General features: G+C 40.4%; 1 protein-coding gene and 1 long non-coding RNA gene across 4 annotated transcripts; one reads left to right on the top strand and one right to left on the bottom strand.

Moving 5' to 3' along the window:
- Window positions 1-7821: 7821 nt before the first annotated feature.
- Window positions 7822-18555, bottom strand: LOC122981418. The gene is made up of 3 exons (XR_006403232.1): window positions 16816-18555; window positions 11353-11358; window positions 7822-7840 (listed from the first exon to the last, which is right to left on the bottom strand). It is a non-coding gene; the product is annotated as an uncharacterized LOC122981418 (long non-coding RNA).
- c4h3orf14 (chromosome 4 C3orf14 homolog) lies at window positions 8111-19899 on the top strand. 3 transcript variants are annotated; one of them, XM_044350128.1, is made up of 5 exons: window positions 8114-8269; window positions 9991-10117; window positions 11542-11610; window positions 13260-13436; window positions 18562-19899. In XM_044350128.1, the coding sequence occupies exons 1-4, from the start codon at window positions 8181-8183 to the stop codon at window positions 13434-13436; spliced, it is 462 nt and encodes a 153-aa protein (XP_044206063.1). In that variant the 5' UTR covers window positions 8114-8180; the 3' UTR covers window positions 18562-19899. The 3 variants fall into 3 exon arrangements, with proteins under 3 accessions (XP_044206065.1, XP_044206063.1, XP_044206066.1); XM_044350131.1 differs by having other exon boundaries at window positions 8126-8269; window positions 9994-10117; window positions 18562-19898; XM_044350130.1 differs by lacking the exon at window positions 18562-19899 and having other exon boundaries at window positions 8111-8269; window positions 13260-14672.
- Window positions 19900-20987: the final 1088 nt, after the last annotated feature.

Raw genomic sequence — 20987 nt, 5'->3', positions numbered from 1 at the left:
AAACATTGCATTACACTGCATTATGAAATCGGGAGCACTGTGACTGTGATTGTCTCTCTGTTTGCTTGTTGCTGCAGTTATTTTGTTGCTTTTCTTGTTTTACATCTGTACTTTTATTGTTGTTGTTGAGTATTGTTCATTTTTAAAGCATTAAACACATACACAACATAAAACACTGCATCAGCACATATTCACAGCATTCACGGTAAGACAAGCAGCTCCAGCAGCATCATCAGTCTCCATACTCTTTATTTTCTTTTTTCTTTGCAGTGTTGGTGATTTGAGACCAATATAAGCAAAAACTCAGAACGAATTTCACCTTCACACAAATATAAAACTTGGCACCTAGGTCTCTGAAACCAAAAGCAAGAAGAACCTACTTTCCCAACGGACACAGACTCACCACCAGTATTGATTAACCGAGAATAAGCCTCTTTCAGCTTACCCCAGACCATCTTCCCAAAGGGTTAACCTCACTGTGGGTCCTGTCTGTGTCGAGCACAGCTTTAACACTGCCCTGGAAAAAAGCACCCTGTTGTGGTGCTGCAGGGGTTTGAGAAAACACCCCCCAGTCTTTTTTCTCACATTTACAACCACAGCCTTTTGATTCCTTTATACAAACTCTATATAAGATTAAAACACATTGAGTCAACCTTATTTATCTCACTAGATCCCCCCCCCCCACAATTTTTACTTATAAATTTTGATTTGAGCATCCACTGAGAGGTTTATATGGCACATTTTGTCCCAAGCAGCACTCTCAGAGAATTTAGCCAGGGCATCATCCCTGACACTGAAGCTCTGACCTTACCCAGGCCTTAGATGCTAACAACCAAACTGCAGAAACAGAGACTCAGGAAGGCAAGATAAAAAGAAACTTTGCACTTACCAGACAGTTGTTCTCTTGGAATCCTTGTTTGTGATGCCAATATGTGAAAGAACTGATGGAGAGGATGTTAACCTAAAGTGAAGAACTTGTCACAGGATTGGAATGCCTTATGCAGGAACGTTTATTGAAGCTCGATCGAGGAGAACAGAGTTACAGTACAAGTGAAAACATTATGCAATGCCACTCAATTCTGCGGTCTACTTCCTGACGAGAGTATTCAAACCCTTCACCAAATCACGTAGTATGTTTATAGGTCACACCTCATGACCCACTGCTCCCAGGATAGTAGATGGCAAGATAATGAATCATAGAACACAAATAATTCCCCCACAGTTATGAGTCTCAGGTGGACAGAAAAGCTGAATCAAAAATGTATTTGAAAAAAAAAAAGCTTTACAATATTATGTTGGAATCATATATAGGCTACAGCACTGTTATGAGGCCAAATATCATGCTGTGGAATCGGACACAACAGAGTAAGGAAAAGGAAGCAGCCACCAGAGCTACGTTACAGCCGCAGCCAAAAGAGAGGCGCTGCAGCTGGAGAGGCTTTGCAGCATCAACCGGTGCCTGGTGGGAATCGTCAGAACTGAAAACTCTGCGCTGCAACAAACTTTGCAGTGCTTGGTAAACCTGACTTTCTCACAGAATATTATATTGTATGTTGCCAACTCTGAAAACTACAGAACAGCACAACAGCCTGTCTGTGTTCCCTGTAACTTATGCGGCTGCATCCAGCTTGAGCACAATCAGGTCCCAGTTCCTCATCGTCCACAATGATAAAGAAAATGGAAAGAAACAGTGTTTGGCTGTAGTTTTTCACTCCTTCATCCACAATCGTTTCCCATACCAAGCTGAAATGGAGATGGTAGACTCAGAGGTTTTTTTCACTGTCCACCGATGTGCTCTGGCAGCATTCAGGCTTATGTGGAGCTCTTGGTAAGTTTGCAATGATCCGCATAACTAATCCTTACATACTGGTACTATAACTGGACTCAATGAGGAAAAAAGGTTTGTAAATGGAAGCCTGAGAGATATAATGCTGCTCAATGCTAACTTTATCTCTGCTAACTGGCCGCTCTGCTGGGAATTGCATTTGTGACGCTCATAGTGATGAACCCGACTCTACAGCTCCCCTCGGCTTTACTTTAGCTCATTGCTGCAACTTCACTGGTTCACTCTCAGCGCTCTCATAGTGTCATTTTCAGCTCAGCAGGCAGCTGTTTTAAGCTGCTTTAAAAACCCACTGTACACTACCTGCTCAGCACCAAACAGCAAACAGACACAGTTAGCTGTAGACTAGCTGGTGAACATAGTGGAGCATTTAGCAGCTAAAGAGACAGATACTGTATTTCCCTCAGGAATTGGTAGAGTTAATGTTGGACTTACATTCACCAGGTGATCAGAAACACATAATAATGTTGCTCTGTAGCTGCTGGATGTGGAAATAAGCAAATGTTTGCTAACAAGTTCAAAATATCAACTTAAAAGGTGATTTTTTTAAAACTGATTTTACAACATTAAAATCCCCCAGACTGGAGATGCAAGGTTTTCACCCAACGGTGAAGCTAGTAGTTTCTTTTCTTCATAATTAGTTAGGATTCCTAAGTTCTTTGTCTGCTGATAACTGATTACTCATGTAAAGTGTTTTATCGGTGGGTCCGCTTCAGCCTGATCTCACAGAATATGTGAAATGACCCAACCCAGTCTCACAGCAGTTCATGAAATAGTCACAGACTTTAATCTATACATTCTTGTACATAGACAGGCTCAGACTCAGCACAACTGTCAAACAAATATATTTCAATTGGAAGTATGTTTTGTGCCTGCACCACGTTTTTTTTCTGTCAGTCGGGACTCTGAAAGAAAAAAGGAGCTGTATTGTTTTTCTAATTTGTTGTTAATTTTTAACTATAACAGCTACATTACTCAACATTCAATCACAAGATTTTATCCTTGTTTTTATTTCTTTATTTTATTTTATCAGTACCAGTCAATGGTCCATGTCAGTCTGGTTGGTGGACCTGATGAGTCAAATGTTGAGATTTACTATTACTGTCCTTTTCTGAAAGCGGGCTGCTCACATAAAACATGATAAAACCTGACAGTTTGACTGACAGAACCACTGAATGTGACAATTTAACAACCAAAGCAGTGGGATTAAAATCAGAGTTTTTGTGAACTGTTGGCTGGTGAGTGAATCGGGCTAGCTAATGTTAGCAGGTTTATTTCCAGTCTGTCTGTGATGATGCATCAGCTGATTTTGTTAACAAGGATCCCTGATTAACTTTACACTGATGAGTTTAAGGGGATGGTAAACATATTTGAGTTATCAGATTTAAATATCTAATAATTAAATGGGTGAAAATTACTTTTAACCATATTTTACTCATAATTGAGAGGGTCCCCAGTTGTTGACTATACTCACATGACAGCTGAAGTCAAGAGCTTTCTATAACAGTTGCTCCCATGTCTGCAGCCCCTTTTGTTGCTGAATCATAAGCCTTCAAACATGCCCTGAGGTAAAGGTTTAAAGGTCAGCATTTCAAAGCAGGAGCCATGTAGATTCTTCATATTGACATATGTTACTCTCCAGGCCAAGACCTTTCCAACAATGTATTTGGTCTACGACAAAATTTACGACAAAAAACCTACCAGGAGTATTCAGATGGCTGTCACCAGCATTTTCCCCACTGAAGTAGATCACAACTGTCCTACTTCCTGCTTATAGCCACCGCTTATGTTTGGCCATTTTTAATATGATCTTTTATAATATATATAATGTACCTTTCTACCACATGCAACCAAAAATGTACTCTTGCATTGTATGCAGAATGCAGCATTTTCATTGCCAGGTACTTTACAAAGAAAGGAGTAAGGCTCCTGGAACTCTGTAAAACAGGAAACAGGACACCTTTGACAACCGACTGGCACACACACACAATTACACTCACACACCTAAATAAGCATTAATGTCCAGTTCCTCATAATAACCTTTTCAACATGTCATCACTCAAATTTGTAACCTGGAATTACTGTGGAATTGGTTCCCAGGCCAGAAAAATGAAAAGTATTGAATCACTTAGCCAACCTACAAACAGATATATGCTTATTACAAAAAACACATCTATCAGAATCAGACCATCAGAAATTAAAATCATCACAATTTGATCACTTATTTTCTGCTCTTTACAATACAAAACAAATATGTATGCATTTTAATAAACAAAAAAGTCTCATTAGTCCATAATACCACTATCAGAAGATCCTGGAGGACGTTTTATCATCATAAACATATCAAACAACTATAGCTCAGTCACAATCTGTAATGCTTATGGCCCAAACTCTGATGATCCTTTTTTCATATTTATCAAAGGTAGACATGCATCCAGTAATGCAGACTGTTTAATTTAACGCACTATTCATCATTACAACAAGCAGGTACCATCATAGCCACCTTAGATGCAGAAAAAGCTTTTGATAGACTAAACTGTAAATACCTTTTCACCGCACTGGAAAGATTTGGCTTTGGGGAATCATTTATTAACTGAGTCAAGATTTTGTACACAGCTCCTTCAGCCACTGTCATCACCAAGGGACAAACCTCATAAAGTTTCACATTGCACAGAGGGACTAGGCAAGGATGCCCACTCTATCCCTCTCTATTCACCATTTTCATCAAATCTTTAGCAGCAGCCATTCGTCAGAACATCTGCATAAAAGGTATCCAAATACCCAAAATACAGCATAAGATCAGTTTATATGCGACTGATTGCTGTTCCTACAAAACCCTCACTCATCACTACAAGAAACAATTAAACTTACTGTATCATACTCCAATATCTGTGACTACTCCATTAACTGCAACAAATCTTCCATTCCTCCATTACATAGTAACAGCTGGGATATGGTAGCCCATACACCACCTATTCCCTTATGCACGAGTAACATCACATATTTAGGTATTAATGTTTCCCCCAGGCTGTCAGAGCTGGACTCAACTTCACTCCACTATTCAAAAAAACTGATGATGACCTCCACTGCTGGATGAACCTAACACTCTCCATTTTGGGCAGAATTGCCACTGTTAAAATGACAATACTTATTCTATCTATTTTCAATGATCCCAACCCAACCCACCATCAATTGGTTCAAATCTCGTGACTCAATCAAAAACCAAAAACACAAAGAGGGTTGCTCCACATTTTTACCCTTATTCTCTCTATTCTCAATATATATATATGCATGTATGTATACATATACATACATATATATATATATACACACACACACACACACACACACACACACACATATATATATATATATATATATACATATACATATGTACACACACAAATGGATCCACCTAAATCAATCAGATATCACATGGTTAGATACAGAACAAACAAACACTTTGTAAAGACTTCAGATCTCAGATATACCATTTCCCAGCCAGACTATGAAAAGCCCTATGGCACCTATGGGATGTTATGTATCGTTGCATCTGACGCTGCCAAGTACCACCACAGACTGTCCAGGAGCTCACTGATGCCCTGATCCAGGTCTGGGAGGAGATCCCCCATGACACCATCCGCTGACTCATTAGAGCATGCCCAGACATTGTCAGGAGTGCATACAGGCACACGGGGGCAATTTACACTACTGAGTCACATTATGAGTTGCTGTGATAAAAGTTGGATCAGCCTGTGATTTCAATTTTTTACTTTGATTTTCGGTGTGATTTTGAATCCAGCCCTCAGTGGGTTGATGATTTTGGTTGTACAATGTACATCAGTAAAGATTTTCAATTTGAATAACTCGTTCATCAAGATCTGATGTGTGATTTAAGTGTTCCCTTAATTTTTTTGAGCAGTGTCTTTCTAAAAACATATCAGGTGATATCAAAAGTATGTAGTAGTATGAAAGTAGTAAGTCTATTTGTGACCAGAAGATTAACCTTATTTTAAATAATGAACCTGATGTTTAGAATTGTATCGTGTCGCTTTAAGACAATAAGTCTCCAGGGAATAATGGTGTAATTAATTAATATTACAAGATATACATTTTTTAAAAATTTTACAAACAATTAGTCCCATTCTTGGTTGCCATGTTTGAAGAGGTCATAACAAATGAATCATTGCTCCCAACACTTTGGCAAGGTCTCATCCCTAAACCAAAGAAAGATAAATTATAGATTAGACTGGATATTGAATATTCTTGCAATTTCTGTGGATTAGAAAAAGAAATTTCCCATCTGTTTTTTTTTGCTGCAAATTATTCTGGATGGACACTGAGCATTATATAAGAAGGAAGACAGACCAAAGGATCCATCTATTGGAAAAATACATCCTTCTTTGTTTTGAAGACAATGTCATGGACAAAGATTTTTTCTTTGTACAATTGGTTTTAATAATGGAAAAAAATCACATACATAAAAAGAAATGGTGTGACTCCAAACCAAAACAGAACATTTCTGTCATGAGCTGTCATTGCATCACAGATAGGCCTACTGTGTGTCGACAAGAAAGTGATCAAAACATGGTATTTTTGTAAAAAAAAATAGGCTATGGTATATGCACAGAGTTTAATATATATTTTTTTTAAATTATATGTGTCTATATGTATGTTTGTAGGTTTAATGTGTGTGTATATGTATAATGTGTAGGCTATGACTATATGTGCACGTGTATAAGCTATTTCTTTTGTTTCTTTTATTTTTTCTTTTATTTTTTCTTTGTATCCATTGGCTATATCCTTGGTATAATCAGTTTTATATATGTTGTTTGTACATTCTGTTCTGATCAATGAAAATAGAAAAGAAAACACGAGAGCAGGTCAACTACCATAAAAATTTACATAGGCTACTTACATAAACTTAACTCTGTAGGAGTTAACAATCTCCAGAAGATGGCAGCAATGTAACACCAAAGATGGCATGCTGCCATTAAACCTCAAAGACAAAGAAGAGTTGACCGTTCCAGGAAAAACAGTAGAAAGTTGTAAAAAGACACTGAATAGTATTAGATGTTTGAAGGGCAGAGAGTAGGGAGCAAATAGATCTGCTTTGAAAGCTATCTATATTGGTACATCTATGAATCATCATCAAAGACATTAGTAAAAAAAAGTTGGACACAATCCAGTATCAAGTTTTGAGACTGTGCGATGGGCCCATAGAGACAAGCATGAACATACTGGACAAACTGAGGAGGACATAATGAGAGTCATCTGAGGTTATTAAAACCATGCTGGACAATAGAGCACAAGGTCATTGAGATAGGAACAGCTGATAAAATGTTAAACCTCTTATCTATTGTCCCACCATGGATTCCAGAAGAAGTAATGGTCGATGTTAGAGGAGAAAATAGTTTAAAAAATTAAAGCAAAAAATAAGTCATTAGATACATTGAAGGACATTATTCTGTAAAAGTTAAAGTGTATACAGATGCATCTAAAACAGTGGATAATAGAGTAGGGATAGTGTTTATTATTCCAGACCTAAATATAATGTTAAATAAGAGAATTAAAGATAACTTAACAGTATATACAGGGGAACTGTTAGATATTCTACTAGCTCTAAGTTGAAAAAGTTAGAAAAAGTCAAATCAGTTTTAGTAGGTTCTGATTCTGTTAGTACATTAACATTAAGTATCACATACATGCAGTCAGATAGGAGACATGACATTGTGCTTGATATAGCTCAAATGATCTTCAGAATTAAGAGGGCAGGAATAGAAGTTAAATTCATATGGATTCCCACATATAGGTGTACAATCAAATCAGAAATTAGAAAAGAAATGTCATGAAGAGTGGGATAGAGAAAATAACAGCCAATACTACTATTGCATTCAAAGAAAAGTGGAGAAATGAGCGAAAGCAATAGAAATAGAAAGGAGGAGGACATGATAACAAGGATGAGGTTTGATCAGTAATCTGAACATCATGAACATGCTACTGGTAGATGTGTGTATTGTGGGCTGCAGAAAACGGTGGTGCATGTATTTTTGCACTGTCCTAGTTACCAGCAAGAGAGACAGACACGTAATGTTATACTTGGAAGGAATCGCATGACACCTGGCTTGAAATAAATGTTGCAGAAGACTTCAGCGGATGTGGGACATAGGGCCATTTTCAAATGTTTAGAAAGCACAGGAGAATTTAGCAGTAGAATTTAATGTAACCGCTCTGATCCACACTCCAATCCAGCAGGTGGCGGTAATACGCGTAAAAGCTGTTTGCCAACAGTAGAAGAAGAAGAAGAAAAAGCGTTGGTTCCTGCCGGCTCCCTCGGATGGTTAGGACTCAAGAAAGTGTTAAGTTGCTAAGAATGGGTGCTACTGTACCCGAAGAGATGGAATTAATTGAGAAACACGAGGAAATGTGAGTATATCGTCTGTACTATGAACTAGTTTAGATCCAGTTTTACCGAAGCAGAGTCAGTTAGGTGGTTCTCCCATGAAGACTACAGCTGTCATAGTTAGCTAGTTTGAAGGCTGTAGGTTCATCCGCATCAGTCTCTCTAATTCAGTATTCCCTGTGATTCTTTTTAATTGTAATCGAAGCCATATAACACTGTACAGTGAACATGGAGTGATTTGAGTCCATAGACTGTTAATGGACGTAGCCACCGCGACGTCAGCCAGTGGTTTGTGGACTCCCGTCTTGAAGCCTCGAGTTTGCCATTATGACCGTCGCCATCTTGGATTTTTGGAGCCAGAAGCTTAATACCATGGCCAGAAGTGATGAGTGCCTTGGATGTATTATAACAGCTGGACCGGACATGGATGAAAGTGCACAATTTAGGAGACTTGGGATGAAGCTTTACCCATGGATGTAACTTAATGTCATTTATGGTCGCTGGAAGCTCGTTGCTTCTCTTTTCTGCTCTTTTGTAAGTGCGGGTTGGACTGAGCCCTCCGTGTGTGGAGCCCCAGAGTAGAAACACACAGTAGTGGAAAGATGACAACTGAAGTCATCACGTTACTGTAAGTGCATAAAAGCTTCACGAGTAAACAGCCAAGAAGAGTTATATTATAAGTTATATTATATGTATAATCGGACATCTTTTTGGAGCCAGTGGAGTTGCTGTGTCTGGGTGGGGAAAGTAAAGAGCAGCACTTATCCCTGTTCATGGTTTTATCTCTATTTTTTAATAAATGAACATTCAGATCACTGACTGTGGCTATATTATTAGTCGGCTAGATAATGTCAGATGTATGTTTAAATTATTTAAACAGCACAAATCTTGTATAGAACTGATTCTGTCCTGAGCTTTTTGATCCATATAAGCAGTTGATCACTATAAGCTATTTCCACTGTATACATTTAAACACAGCAGAAGGTCATGGTTCCTACTTTATTTAATTTTCTTTTTGTCGTCACAGCTTGAACAACAGATAAATAACTTCAAAACAACATTGGCACACTTTTTCTTAAATTATAAATAGTAAGCTTTTAAATAAAAGGAAGTGATCGTGAATAAAACGGGAGATGAACTGAAATATTTGTATAAAAGTCCCTCACATTTCATCTGTTTCATGTTTCCCAACACGGACAAGTGATGTGAGTGTGAAAAGATACTTGGAATGGAACCGTGTTTTGGGAATCTGTTTCCGTCTGTTGTACATTCTTTGACATACTTTGGCTAAATTAGGCTTGACAGTAAGCTTGCCACGGAGCAGGCTAGTTCTGCCGAATAAGTTACCATGGTTACTGAGCAAGCTGCAATGATGGAACAGAACTCTCACTTAAATTAGCGAGGCTTTTCCTTTATCCAGCTTGATGGAACACTTCCTGGAATTACCCGCTTGTTGTTTGAGACCCACGTTTCTAAACAAACTAATGTGAATAAACAAACAAACATGAGATTTATTGACAATAAGAAAAAAATCTAGAAATTTGCCAGACTTATCCTTTTAATTTTGTTAACTCAATTCATTTTGCTCATGAAATGTAAAAGTCATTTTGTTCATCTATCTATGTATTGTTTGATACACCTGAGTGAGATCACATGATCAGTGCTCTCATTGGGGATTATTAGTGGAATATGGAGGCTGGTAGTGTCTCTCTGACACAGTTGTGTTCTCCGCTGTGTGTGGCAGCAGTTTAGGAAGGAGAGCACAGCTGCTGGAGCAGATGGAGAGCCACAGAGAGCAGCTGCAGATCCAGAGGAAGCAGCAGTTGAGGGAGTTTGAGGCTGCTCGCCACAGGAACAATACACTGCTGCAGGTGAGGAAGGACACATGGCTGCCCTACTTAGGTGCTCCTACTTTGCCTGATGAAAGGCCACACTGTGACTGACTGACAACTGCTTGACTAGCTTTTTTTTTTTTTTAAAACAATTGATTAATTGATTACTCAGCTGATTGAAAATGAATCTACAATTCATTTTATCAATCAATGAATTGTTTGTGATGTGAGGGTGAATGGCCTGTAGTCCTTGAAAATCCTCTCCAGACATCTATTAAGACACATAAAAATACTTTTCCACTTCAAAATCCTTCAAATGACATCTCCTCCTTCTCCCTCATGAAGAATTCCAGAAGCTATGAATATGCAAATATTGTTTGTTTCAAAAGTTTTCCTGCTGGACACAAGATGTCTCTAACTTCACTATAAAGTCTGTTCTCAGTGCTCTTAACATGTGATTTTCAGTGATGAATGTGAAAACACACTCTGCAGATCCATCAGTCTGTATAGTGAAAATCAAACATCCAATTGTAGGGGGCAAGAAGAACAACATCTTTTTGAGTGGAGGGGGGACTTGAAGATGATTTATCTTTGGGTCTGATACCACATGAGATCATTTCCATATTATGGGAATAAAATATCATCGGAGACTGGAGCCTCTCTAGGATTTACATGCTCCAGAAATGTGGTAACACCTTCCATAATTATTACAATATTGCACTCAGAAAGAAATATTCTCCCAGAAGTCATAGCTTTCAAAAAAAGAGTAAAATGAATGAAATGCATCAGGCCATCCTCAATCATGTAGATGTTCCAACCTCATCATTTGCCTATCACTATCTGATTAATTAGGACTTTAAAGTGAAGTTAGTTAGAAGCAACAGCAGACTGTACAACACACACACACGTTTGTCTTTATATCCTTGTAAGGACACTCATTGACATAATACATTCCCTAACCCCTTACCCTAACCTGAACCATCACAACCTAACACTTACCCTAAACTCTACCTAAATCCAATCCCTCAACTTGTCCTTTGAAGTTGTGAGGACCGGCCGAAACATCCTCACAACACAGAAATGTCCTCACGATGCAGGTTTTCACATGAAATTGGTTCTCTGAAAGATAGAAAGACATGCACGAACACAGTCTGTTTTCCTCGCTTTCACGTTTGTAACTACAGTAATTGTGTATTGAGCTCTGAGCTCTGGTGATAAAAGTGTGTGAGCTCCACTCAGTACTGTGCCTGAACACATCCTGTGTAGACACTGACAGAGGACTGAGGCAGGTGGAGATAGTGGGAATGTGGAAATGGAAAACTGAGGCCATCTGGCAATGTCATTAATCAAATGTTTTCAAAAAGTGTTATTCTTGGAAGTAAACAGTGACAGTCAGGTTTGGTAATTACAGGGCTTATTCAGATTAGTTGTGAATAAAAGGTGTCTGCTCTCTGTTACTGCAGGATTTACAGAAGATAGAGGAACGCCTCAGAGGGAAACAGCTGCCCCATCCAAATCTCCTCGCTCTGGAGGTAAGAACTGTTTGATCTGTGAAATGATGTGAAGTTTGTGACGGCAGTCTGCATCACAAGTTCACATCTCAGGTCATTTAATCCATAAACTGTTCATACAGTAGCTGTTTGTCATGTAAATAAGCAACATTCAGGTAAGTCTGTAGGCTGAATCCATATGCAGTTATTCAAAACATCTCTTTGAGCTCCTCTAGTTAAATCATGATTTTCCAGATGTGGCCATAATCAATATAAACTCTAAATGCACACTTTGCAAAACTTTGGTTTTCAAAATAAATCTACATGTACAAAAATATTAGTAGATTTTCTTATGAGAGGTAACTTACAGACTAATCCTCATTCCATCAGAGGTTTGGGCAATATGGCAAAAAATATGATCACAATCATTTTTTTTCAAATTTGATCAGTATTGATATTTATTGAATATCAGCACGTCATTGGTATTTGCTGATAAAGGCTTTAAAATGAAATATCAGCTATGCAAAGCTAACCTTGACAACCCAGCTGTAATTTGACAGCGTTGTGTTAAGAACATAGACTAACTTATCAGAGATAACTGGCAGGGTCTCAGCCACTGTATTGCAAGTTGACCCCCTGCTGGGCCTAAACATCGGGGGAACTTACTGACTGCGCTTAGAACCAGAACCGGAACAACCCGCCTTCCATCCGGAGTGAGAATCAGCGAGAGCAGGCAGAGATCCTGAGAGTTTCTGCTGAGAACGATGGACTGAGACCTGGGGAGACATGAGAGCAGCTGCTGGCTAACAGTTACAACAGACATCTGACTCTGCTGCTCTGTGCTGTGACTCTGCTGCAGACTCACAGAGCAGACACTGAAGTTTATAACTGTAGTGTCAGTCATCTGACCAAGTATACTTCCTCTGGAGCACGATCATGTTTTGATTCAGAGCACGCACAGAGAAGAGGGACTGTTCACTAACGGGTCCATTGTCAATGTGTTTGTGAGCAAGAGAGAGAGAGTGCAGGGCAAGAGGGCTGAGCGAATCAATGCACTGTACGCAGCTTTACTATGAAATAAAATTTTACCCATTTTAAATAGTAAAAAAAAATATGTGGTGGTGATTGTTGATATTGTGGCGGGCCGCCACAAATAACTGAATGGATGGGAAAGCCTGTCCCAGCTAGCCTGGCTCTCTGTGTAGATCCAACCAGAGCTCAGAGCCCCAGTTTGTTATTAGTAGTAGGAAGAAGCAGTGGGTCTGTCAGGCAGCTGAGTGAAGCTGAGCCTGCGGCGGAAACACCAGAACCATCAGGGTGAAACAGTCCGTGGAGGAGCTGCTGTGTTCAGCTGCACAGATAGGAACCAGGACGACTTCTTCCTCATTTTGGTTTATAACGGCGGTTGGCAACCAGGTTCATTAAAGTTTTAATGCTGAGCTCCTGAACTCCAGTCTTCCTAAGTTCTTCCTTCATATATTGTCTTTCTTGATCACACTTAGTTCAATCTATGATTGCATGTGTAAATGTCTCCTCAGCCAGGTGGAAAAGATATGTGCATATATCGCTATCTGCACCGAGATGAGTTTGAAAATATTGGCATATTGGATATCAGCAAAAATTCCAGTATTGTGCATCCCTATAATTAATCAATAATATTAACAGGACAGCTTTTGTTGTTTCTCTTTCAGACAAAATATTGGGCGTCTGTGGAAGAGTCCACCCCGGCCTGGGAGCACTTCCTCCTGGGTAAAGGCCCACACCCCACTGACGACCCAGGACAGCCACCCAGGAGAGCCAAGCAGAAACCCGGCACAGCTAAAGACCAGGGCCTGCCTCCTCGCCCCAAACCCAGGTCTGCTAGATAGGTGAGCACTGATTCTGATGGAGACTTACCTTTTGTTGGTCACATGATGCAGATGAATACAGGGCTGTTGATTCTAAGAGGAGATCACCAAGCCAGAACTAAAAAAAATGAAGCTCTGTCCACTTGTGAAAAAAAAAACCTTTCAGTGGAAGGTTAGGACACCAGTGTTGTGTGCATCTTGACAGTGAGGAGGGGAACTTAAACCTGAAGCTTGAGCACGACTGAACAGTTTATCAGGTAGTTCTAAGAGTTCAAATTCACCACTCATCACACCAGAAATGATAAAAGCATCAGTGTGCTGACCTGATATTCTGAACGGTCCCGATGTGTCGTGAAGCACAAGAGTTCCAAAGTTCTACTATTGGTAAATAATCTAACTTTACATTATATGAATGTGAGCTTGTTTTTCTGACAAGGACTGCTGACCTTCAGCACTACTGGAGAGTTTTCTACAGAGTTCTAACTGAGGAGAGCTGTTAAACCAGAATGTAGTAGTGCAGTGCTGTGTAAAAACCACTAGAGGGAGCGAGTGTCATAGATAAAAGAGAAAAGCTGGTTTAGAAATAGTTTAAATACAATATTTAGTTACAATAAATGATTTTTATTTATACATTAGTCTGTTTCTGTCTCTCATTCTGTATGTCAGTGTCCCATAATTCAACTGAAATAAAAGACTGAAATAATCATATAATTATAAAATTTTTACAATTTGTCAAGTTACCAATAAAATCCTCAAACAAGGACAGTTGTGTTAATATTAAATATGTGGGGCCTGTTACTCAGGAGTGTATCTGGCTGTAGAACTTTACATGTGAAGTACTCAGCAGGATGTCACTGGGTGATATGATGCAATCTCATCACTGTCGGAAAATTCATCAGTACACTTCTGATTATGATAAATTTCACAGTACGGTAAATGTACGCAAAGAACAGTGACATGATAAACATGATATAGTTATATGAGTCTTGTACATTAGAGACATTACACACTGATGGATTAGAGAAATACAATCTTGTCTTGTACAATCAGACGCTGCACTGCAGGATCCACGGATCCCTTTAGCTGTTCCAGCTGCACTCTGAAGTGTTTTTGGAGCTTTGTCAGCTGCTGTTTACAAAATGAGCCCATGCAGTATGACTGCTTCCATTCAAGGGGTTACAGGGGTCACAACAACACATCCCACATCATGTCTGGCTGATATCATTGACCTTGTGTGTGTGTGTGTGTGTGTGTGTGTGTGTGTGTGGAAGTACAGAGCAGAGACACAGAAGTAATGAGAGGAACATTCCACTCATTTGTCACCAGATGCAAAAAAGCATAGCACCTGCTTCTTCACCGCCAGGGTGGATGAAGCCCCACCCCTACCCCCCCCCACCCATCACATTCTACGTCTTCTCTCTACACCACCAGAGACGGCAGCCCCCCTCCTACACTTTAACCCCTAATTGTCTGTGATCAGACCTGCGCTGGGCTGACGCGGAGTGGCGGCTTGACAAACGCAGTCATCCGGACAGCCAGGGTTGAAGCGGCCGGTGGTTGGCAGCTGCCCCGGCTCCTCAGCTGGGGCCCCAGTGCAGCGGACCCTCAGGCGGTAGCAGCTAGCCACCGGCCACCACCGACTGACTGGACCAGTCTGGGTGGCGGGGGTGCCGGTTTGGTGAAGGAGCAGGACAGGGGGGCGAGTGCGGTGAGGTCAAGGGCAGGATTTAAAAGAAGGAAGGGGTAGGGGGGGGGAGGTATTTGTGTCGTGCATCCAATCATGGGTGACAAGATCGGGTGGTGGGAGGGTGAAAGGGGTGGGGGGGGGATGAAGATGCGATGTAGCGAATTATCTAAAAGGGTTTTGAAGAGTACGATCTGGAGCCCTTCCAAATGACTAGCCCTGCATTATGTATTCTAATGGCAGAGGCCCCCAGGCTGCAGGAGCCCGAGTCGCCACTGTTGCTGTCACTGACCAGACCTCGGCTCACCCTGCCAGCCACCCACAACAACAATGACCCCTCAGACAGCCCTCTGTCTCCAGTGGCGTGGCATGAATCCGGAGCCACAAGATTATGCAACGCAGTTCGGCTATTGAGAGCCCACTGAGAGCCCTGACAGATAATTGGCTGAGCCCAAAAGCCGTGCAAATGGTTAAGTGTCGACTCCAGTTGATTGGATAATGGGTAATTGCACGCTGCATTTCATTCAGTGATATGCTGCGGGTGTAGCGGGGGCAAGCGAAGGGGAGGGAAAGAATGGAGGAGGGAAAATATTTTGGCGTGCTGCGTTTTTTGCAGCCTGTTATTTCACACTTCGAGTCTGTTTCATTTGTTTAGGATCTCGAGCCCGGAGAGATCACAGATTCGTATCAACTGCCGACGCGATTTAAATTGCAAATGACATTTTATTGTTGAATAGTAAAAAATTTTTCATTTTCTTTTCTCAGTTGAAGCATTTCAGACTTCACAGATGTGAGTGTCGGTGCCTGGTGGCGCTGTTTGAGGCTTTTCCTCTGACCCTGAGCAAAGCTTGTAAATCCAGAGTCTCTCCTTTTGATCATGGCATGTCACCTCCACTTAAGAGCCCGGGCTGCCAGCTCTTTGTCTTTCCCTTCACAAGAGGCCTTGACTGTTGTCATGTTGTCTCAAATTAAATAGAAGGCTTCATGTCATACACTAAGAGGAAGCAACACTGGCCTTAAGGTAGCCTGGCACAGCTCTCCCCCACGTCCACCGCACAGGCTACAGTGTAACGTTTCCTCTTTAACGGCCCCTCGCCTCACTCGTCCTCACTGTAATCACATACCTCTCTGCTCTTCCCCCAGATAGACTAGAATATACTGGAGCTGCATTATTGCTGGTAGAGGAAGTCTGGTGATGGGGGGGGGGGGAATCGAGCTCGCTGAATTCCACTTCAGTCACTGTATTGATCAAGCTTCCACGGATGTCTTTCTGCCGTCGCCTGGTAAAGTCAGAATGTGCAGTGCGATTCATATCGACTGAGGGATTAAGCGGGCAGCTGAAAGGACACGTATGAATTCCACGTTCGTGTTCTCGCGCCTTTTGTCGATATTGATTCTCCCCTCGGCACGGAGCCACACACGGCACCAGCATGTCGTTTGATTCTTCATCAAGTCTTTTATTGCACTCTAATCAGTTTACTATCACAGACACCACTCAAAGCAAACACTTCAATTGCTATCTTACTTAAGAAAAGGTACCGTGCACTCAGTGGAGATGAGAGTGGAACATCTTTACACTCATACACCACACTCACTTACTCTCATATTCAATTATAGAAGCTGTTTTGGGCACACATCTATATTCTTATCTCTCATGTTAGAGTTAGAAATGGTTTAATAAAATACATGTTGCCCCAACATTGTATTTCTGAACACTGTCCATCATCAGCTTTATCTAGACATGTAGGATCAGTTTCAGTGTCTTTGGATAAAAGGTGTTCAAAAAGTGTCAGAATTTAACAAGTATTCTGTCTGGGCAGAAAAATCCAAATCTATGTTTGACTTGTAGCATTAATGACTGGATTATTAGTAATAGTGTGTCAACAACAGCAGCTCAGTGTTCCTGGGAATTCCACTCATACTGGACCATTCTAGGAGTCACGGTTTACACCCAGTGCCAGCGCTGGGTGTCATTACTGGAAGTCATGTGACTTTATAGAGAATTGTACTTAGTTTTTTTTTTTTTTACCACTTATTTGCCTTCGCCACAGTCTCTCCCTAACTTTAACCACACACACACACACATTATAGAAAACCATTTATAAATCTTGACATTAAACATGAACATTAATGACTTCACTTGGCTAAACTAAAGCTAACAGCAGTGAAGGCAGCCAATCACAGAGGAGAATCACTGATTCAGAGGAGGACATTTATGAAGAGATGAATCTGAACTGTTGATCCCTGTGGAAGATATTTTTTTTAAAGATGCTTAATCTATTTACTACATTTATTAAACCTTTATACGACTTCAGTCATGTTTTTCACTCCTACTTCAGTATGAAATATTATTTAAGCTGCCGTTTCAAGTAAAATCTTTTTTTTTTTTTTTTTTACACTGAACGCTCATGCTGGAGTGACGCCAGCTCGTTGTGTAGCAGCATGCGGAGTTTCATTCAGACCGAGGGGTCTTTTTATAATTGTGTGAGCCAGCAGAGTGGTTCATCATTAACACGGTGGCCTAAAGTGAAGGAGGAGAGGACATTTCCCAGCAGGGCCAGGTCAGGTCAAAAGGATTAACCGTGGCACCGGACATCCCCAAATCAACTGATCCTCCCACAACAATGACACACTGCTTTAATGCCACTAGAAAAGAGCCGAGTGCAGCCGGAGCGTGAGGGAGAAAATGGCTCGTTGGTTTTGCAGTAACAGAAAACCAAATTTAATTTGCTTGTAATTAGCTGGACAAAGATTTACATGTTTGAAAAAGGTTGTGTTATGTGTGCTTTGATTTGTCTGCAGTGATCAGTTATATGGTTTTTTTTTTTGTTTGTTTGTTTGCCCAAATACCTCAAATACCTCACCTTTGACCTGTCATGTACTGTCAATTAAAAAGACAATTACATCTGATTACAAGAGCCGTGACACTGTTTACATAAAAGTTGGTAAGTATTTTTAAAAGATTTATTGTAGTAGACTTTTTACAGGCCTGAATGTGAATGATCATGTCTGAAATATCTGTTGCAGATGCAGGAAAATGTGTCAGACTTTATAAGGATGATGATAATGTTAGAATACAGTGATGGGCTCATGTGCTAAAAAAAAGGTTGAGAAAAGATGTGACTGCAACTAATGATTCTTGTCATTATTCTGTCAATTATTACTTTTTAATTGATCAATTGTTTAATCTGCATGAATGTTAGAAAATTGTGAAAATGCTCCTAACAGTTTTCTAAGAATCCAAGGAGACATTTGTGCTGAATGAATGACTGAAATGATTAATCAGTCGTCAAAATTGTTGACATTTTTTCAGTTCAGGAGACAGTGTTGGTGTTTTACCAACACTGTAAGAAATGTGGCAGACAAGCAGTGACTTGCAAGTTTTGGAATGTTTTTTTTTTGCTCATGAAACGGGTCAAGCATGAATAGAAATGCCTTTTATCGTCATCCTTCCTTGCTTAGAAACACCAAAACCTGGTGGGGTCAGGCCTGCATCACCCTCCTCCTCCTCCTCCTCCTCCTCCACCTCCACCCAAGAAGAGAGACGGGAGATTCCCCCCTCAGCTCTTCACCCTCCAGCTACACACAGATATGGAGGGACGGACGGACAGACGGATGGAGGTCAGAGAGTGGAGTCTTTGACAACAGATCAGCGATGAGAGTTCCCTCCCTGCTCAGTTCCCAGCAGCCCCACCACTTCCCCTTCCAGCCACAAAGCACCTCCCCGGGCCCACCGTGCCCTTGACATGCCAAGGCAGGCACATCCCAGGGACAAGCTTGCTCGCCGCTGTCTTTAAGACATTCTGATGAGGTTTTTGGTTGAGAAAGACTCGGGGTTTGACTTTGTAAAAGAATCTAAATGAGGTGCAAGTGAATGGCGCGGCTGTTCCATTTGAATCTTGTGTGTACGGCCCGCTTCTTGAGTGGCTCATTTTCATGCATCACACCCTGGATTCCTCAGTGCTCAGCCGCCCCCCCCCCCCCACACACAACACATTCACTGCTATGTTTTTAAGCCAAAGCAGGGTCACTGACACTTCTTTTCTTCATCAAACATGCAGCAGGCCTGCTCTTGATAAGAAATATAAGATGATTTCATTTCTGTGTCTGTAAACATAAAGTCTCATCATTTCTAAATTCCATTGTGACTGCTTCCATCCTCCGTCCTTTCAACCGCTTCTCATTTAAAGCAGGAACGGAGCCAAGGAGTGAAGTGAAGCCACTGCTCATTAACCCCTCAGTACTTTACAATGAATCCTGGAGGCTCATTGTACCAAAGGGCCAGTGCTTCCCTAACGAGGGCCAGGGGGGGTTCTAACATCAGGGCCAGTCCAAGACTTTTAGGGGCCATAGAAAGATTTAGTTTGGTTTTAACTTTGCCCATTGTGCCAGCATAAAATAAAAAGAAAGAAAGAAAAGCCATGAATACAGGAAAACTTTTCTTTTCCTTCATTTTCCCTTCTTTCCATTCACCCTTCTTAAAAAGTTCAGATATTAAGATGGATGGATATTAAGTATGAAGATTGTTGCTGAACATTAACATGTTAAAACTGTAATTTAAAGAATCCAGAAACAGTTATTTTTGACTTTTTAAGCAGCTGGGATATCCTGTATCCTACAATACTTCAAACATCCCACCATGAACATACAACCGTTTAACACAATGTTGTCTTAACCATTTATAAGTATCCATGCAAGAATATTCTATATTATAAAAAAAACCTTTCAATATCATGTTCATTATCATGTCCTCAGAATGTTAAACCTAGATCAATAAACCTTTTGTGGGAAAAAAATAGTGTGTGTGTGTGTATATGTATATATATATATATATATATATATATATATATATATATATATATATATATATATATATATATATATATATATATATATATATATATATATATATATATATATATAATGACTGCACAACATTTGATATGCTGCCAGACACACAGACTGAAAATACTGATTCACTTCTCCTGCCATGCAAAGACATCTTCAAACCTCCAAACACTCAACATGTCAAGACACTGAAATGATTTCAAATATTTCTACTTCAAATTAAAAGCAGTGAGCACATTTTTCTTTTAAAAATCATTTTTCTAGTTTGTATCATGAGACAGCAGGATGCACAGACGGAAAACACACTTCTTTTTGCATTTTTTTCCCCCCATTAATATATTACAGTTTAAAAAATGGTCGTAAAACTGTAAAGTTGTTGGCTTTTCAATTATTTTCATTTTGAATGTATTTGATAATAAAGTTGAAGTGATGATGTTGTGTAGATATCCTACAGGTCAGTTGAAAGGAACACACTGATATTCTCAGTCAGTATTACAGTAAATGCTCGTGTTGCTCTCCAAATGGCCCATCGCAGAGCTTGTATTAATGTTATGAGATGTTGTGGGAACGTTGTCTGCTGGCTGGTGTAGTGACACCAACTGTCACCCCTCTACCCTCTTCTAAAGAAAAAAAAAAAAAAGCTTTACAACAGGGACGCTTTAATTGGAATTTCATGTGGGCTAAACTGAGGGGAAACTGATGTAAGTTAACATTTGGTAGACTTAATTGGTCCTTTTCTTTCCCTCCTCCTCGATCGGGCACTTACGGGCTGCTGCTGAAGCTTCCCCGCTAATCTCCCATTTACAATCAATTCAATCGGCCAGACAAAAAGTCCGCCTCTCTCTTTTCTTCTCTTCCTGTCTCAAACGAGCTCCTTTGTAGCCCGTAAATTGCCTGAATCCCCGGTGATCCCCCCTCGGTGGCGGAGGGAGCAAAAAGAAAGATGTCCCTCATGTTGTTGACAGTTGATTAGCGCGCGCTCCCGGGCCGCTCTCTCGCTCCTTTTTCCTCCCCACAGCCCCCTAATCTCCTCCGCGTGG

Source organism: Thunnus albacares, chromosome 4 (genome assembly GCF_914725855.1).
Source record: "Thunnus albacares chromosome 4, fThuAlb1.1, whole genome shotgun sequence".
In the NCBI taxonomy this organism is placed as follows: domain Eukaryota; kingdom Metazoa; phylum Chordata; class Actinopteri; order Scombriformes; family Scombridae; genus Thunnus; species Thunnus albacares.
The sequence above is the reverse complement of the archived record's forward strand: the minus strand, read 5'-3'. Positions and strand labels throughout refer to the sequence as shown.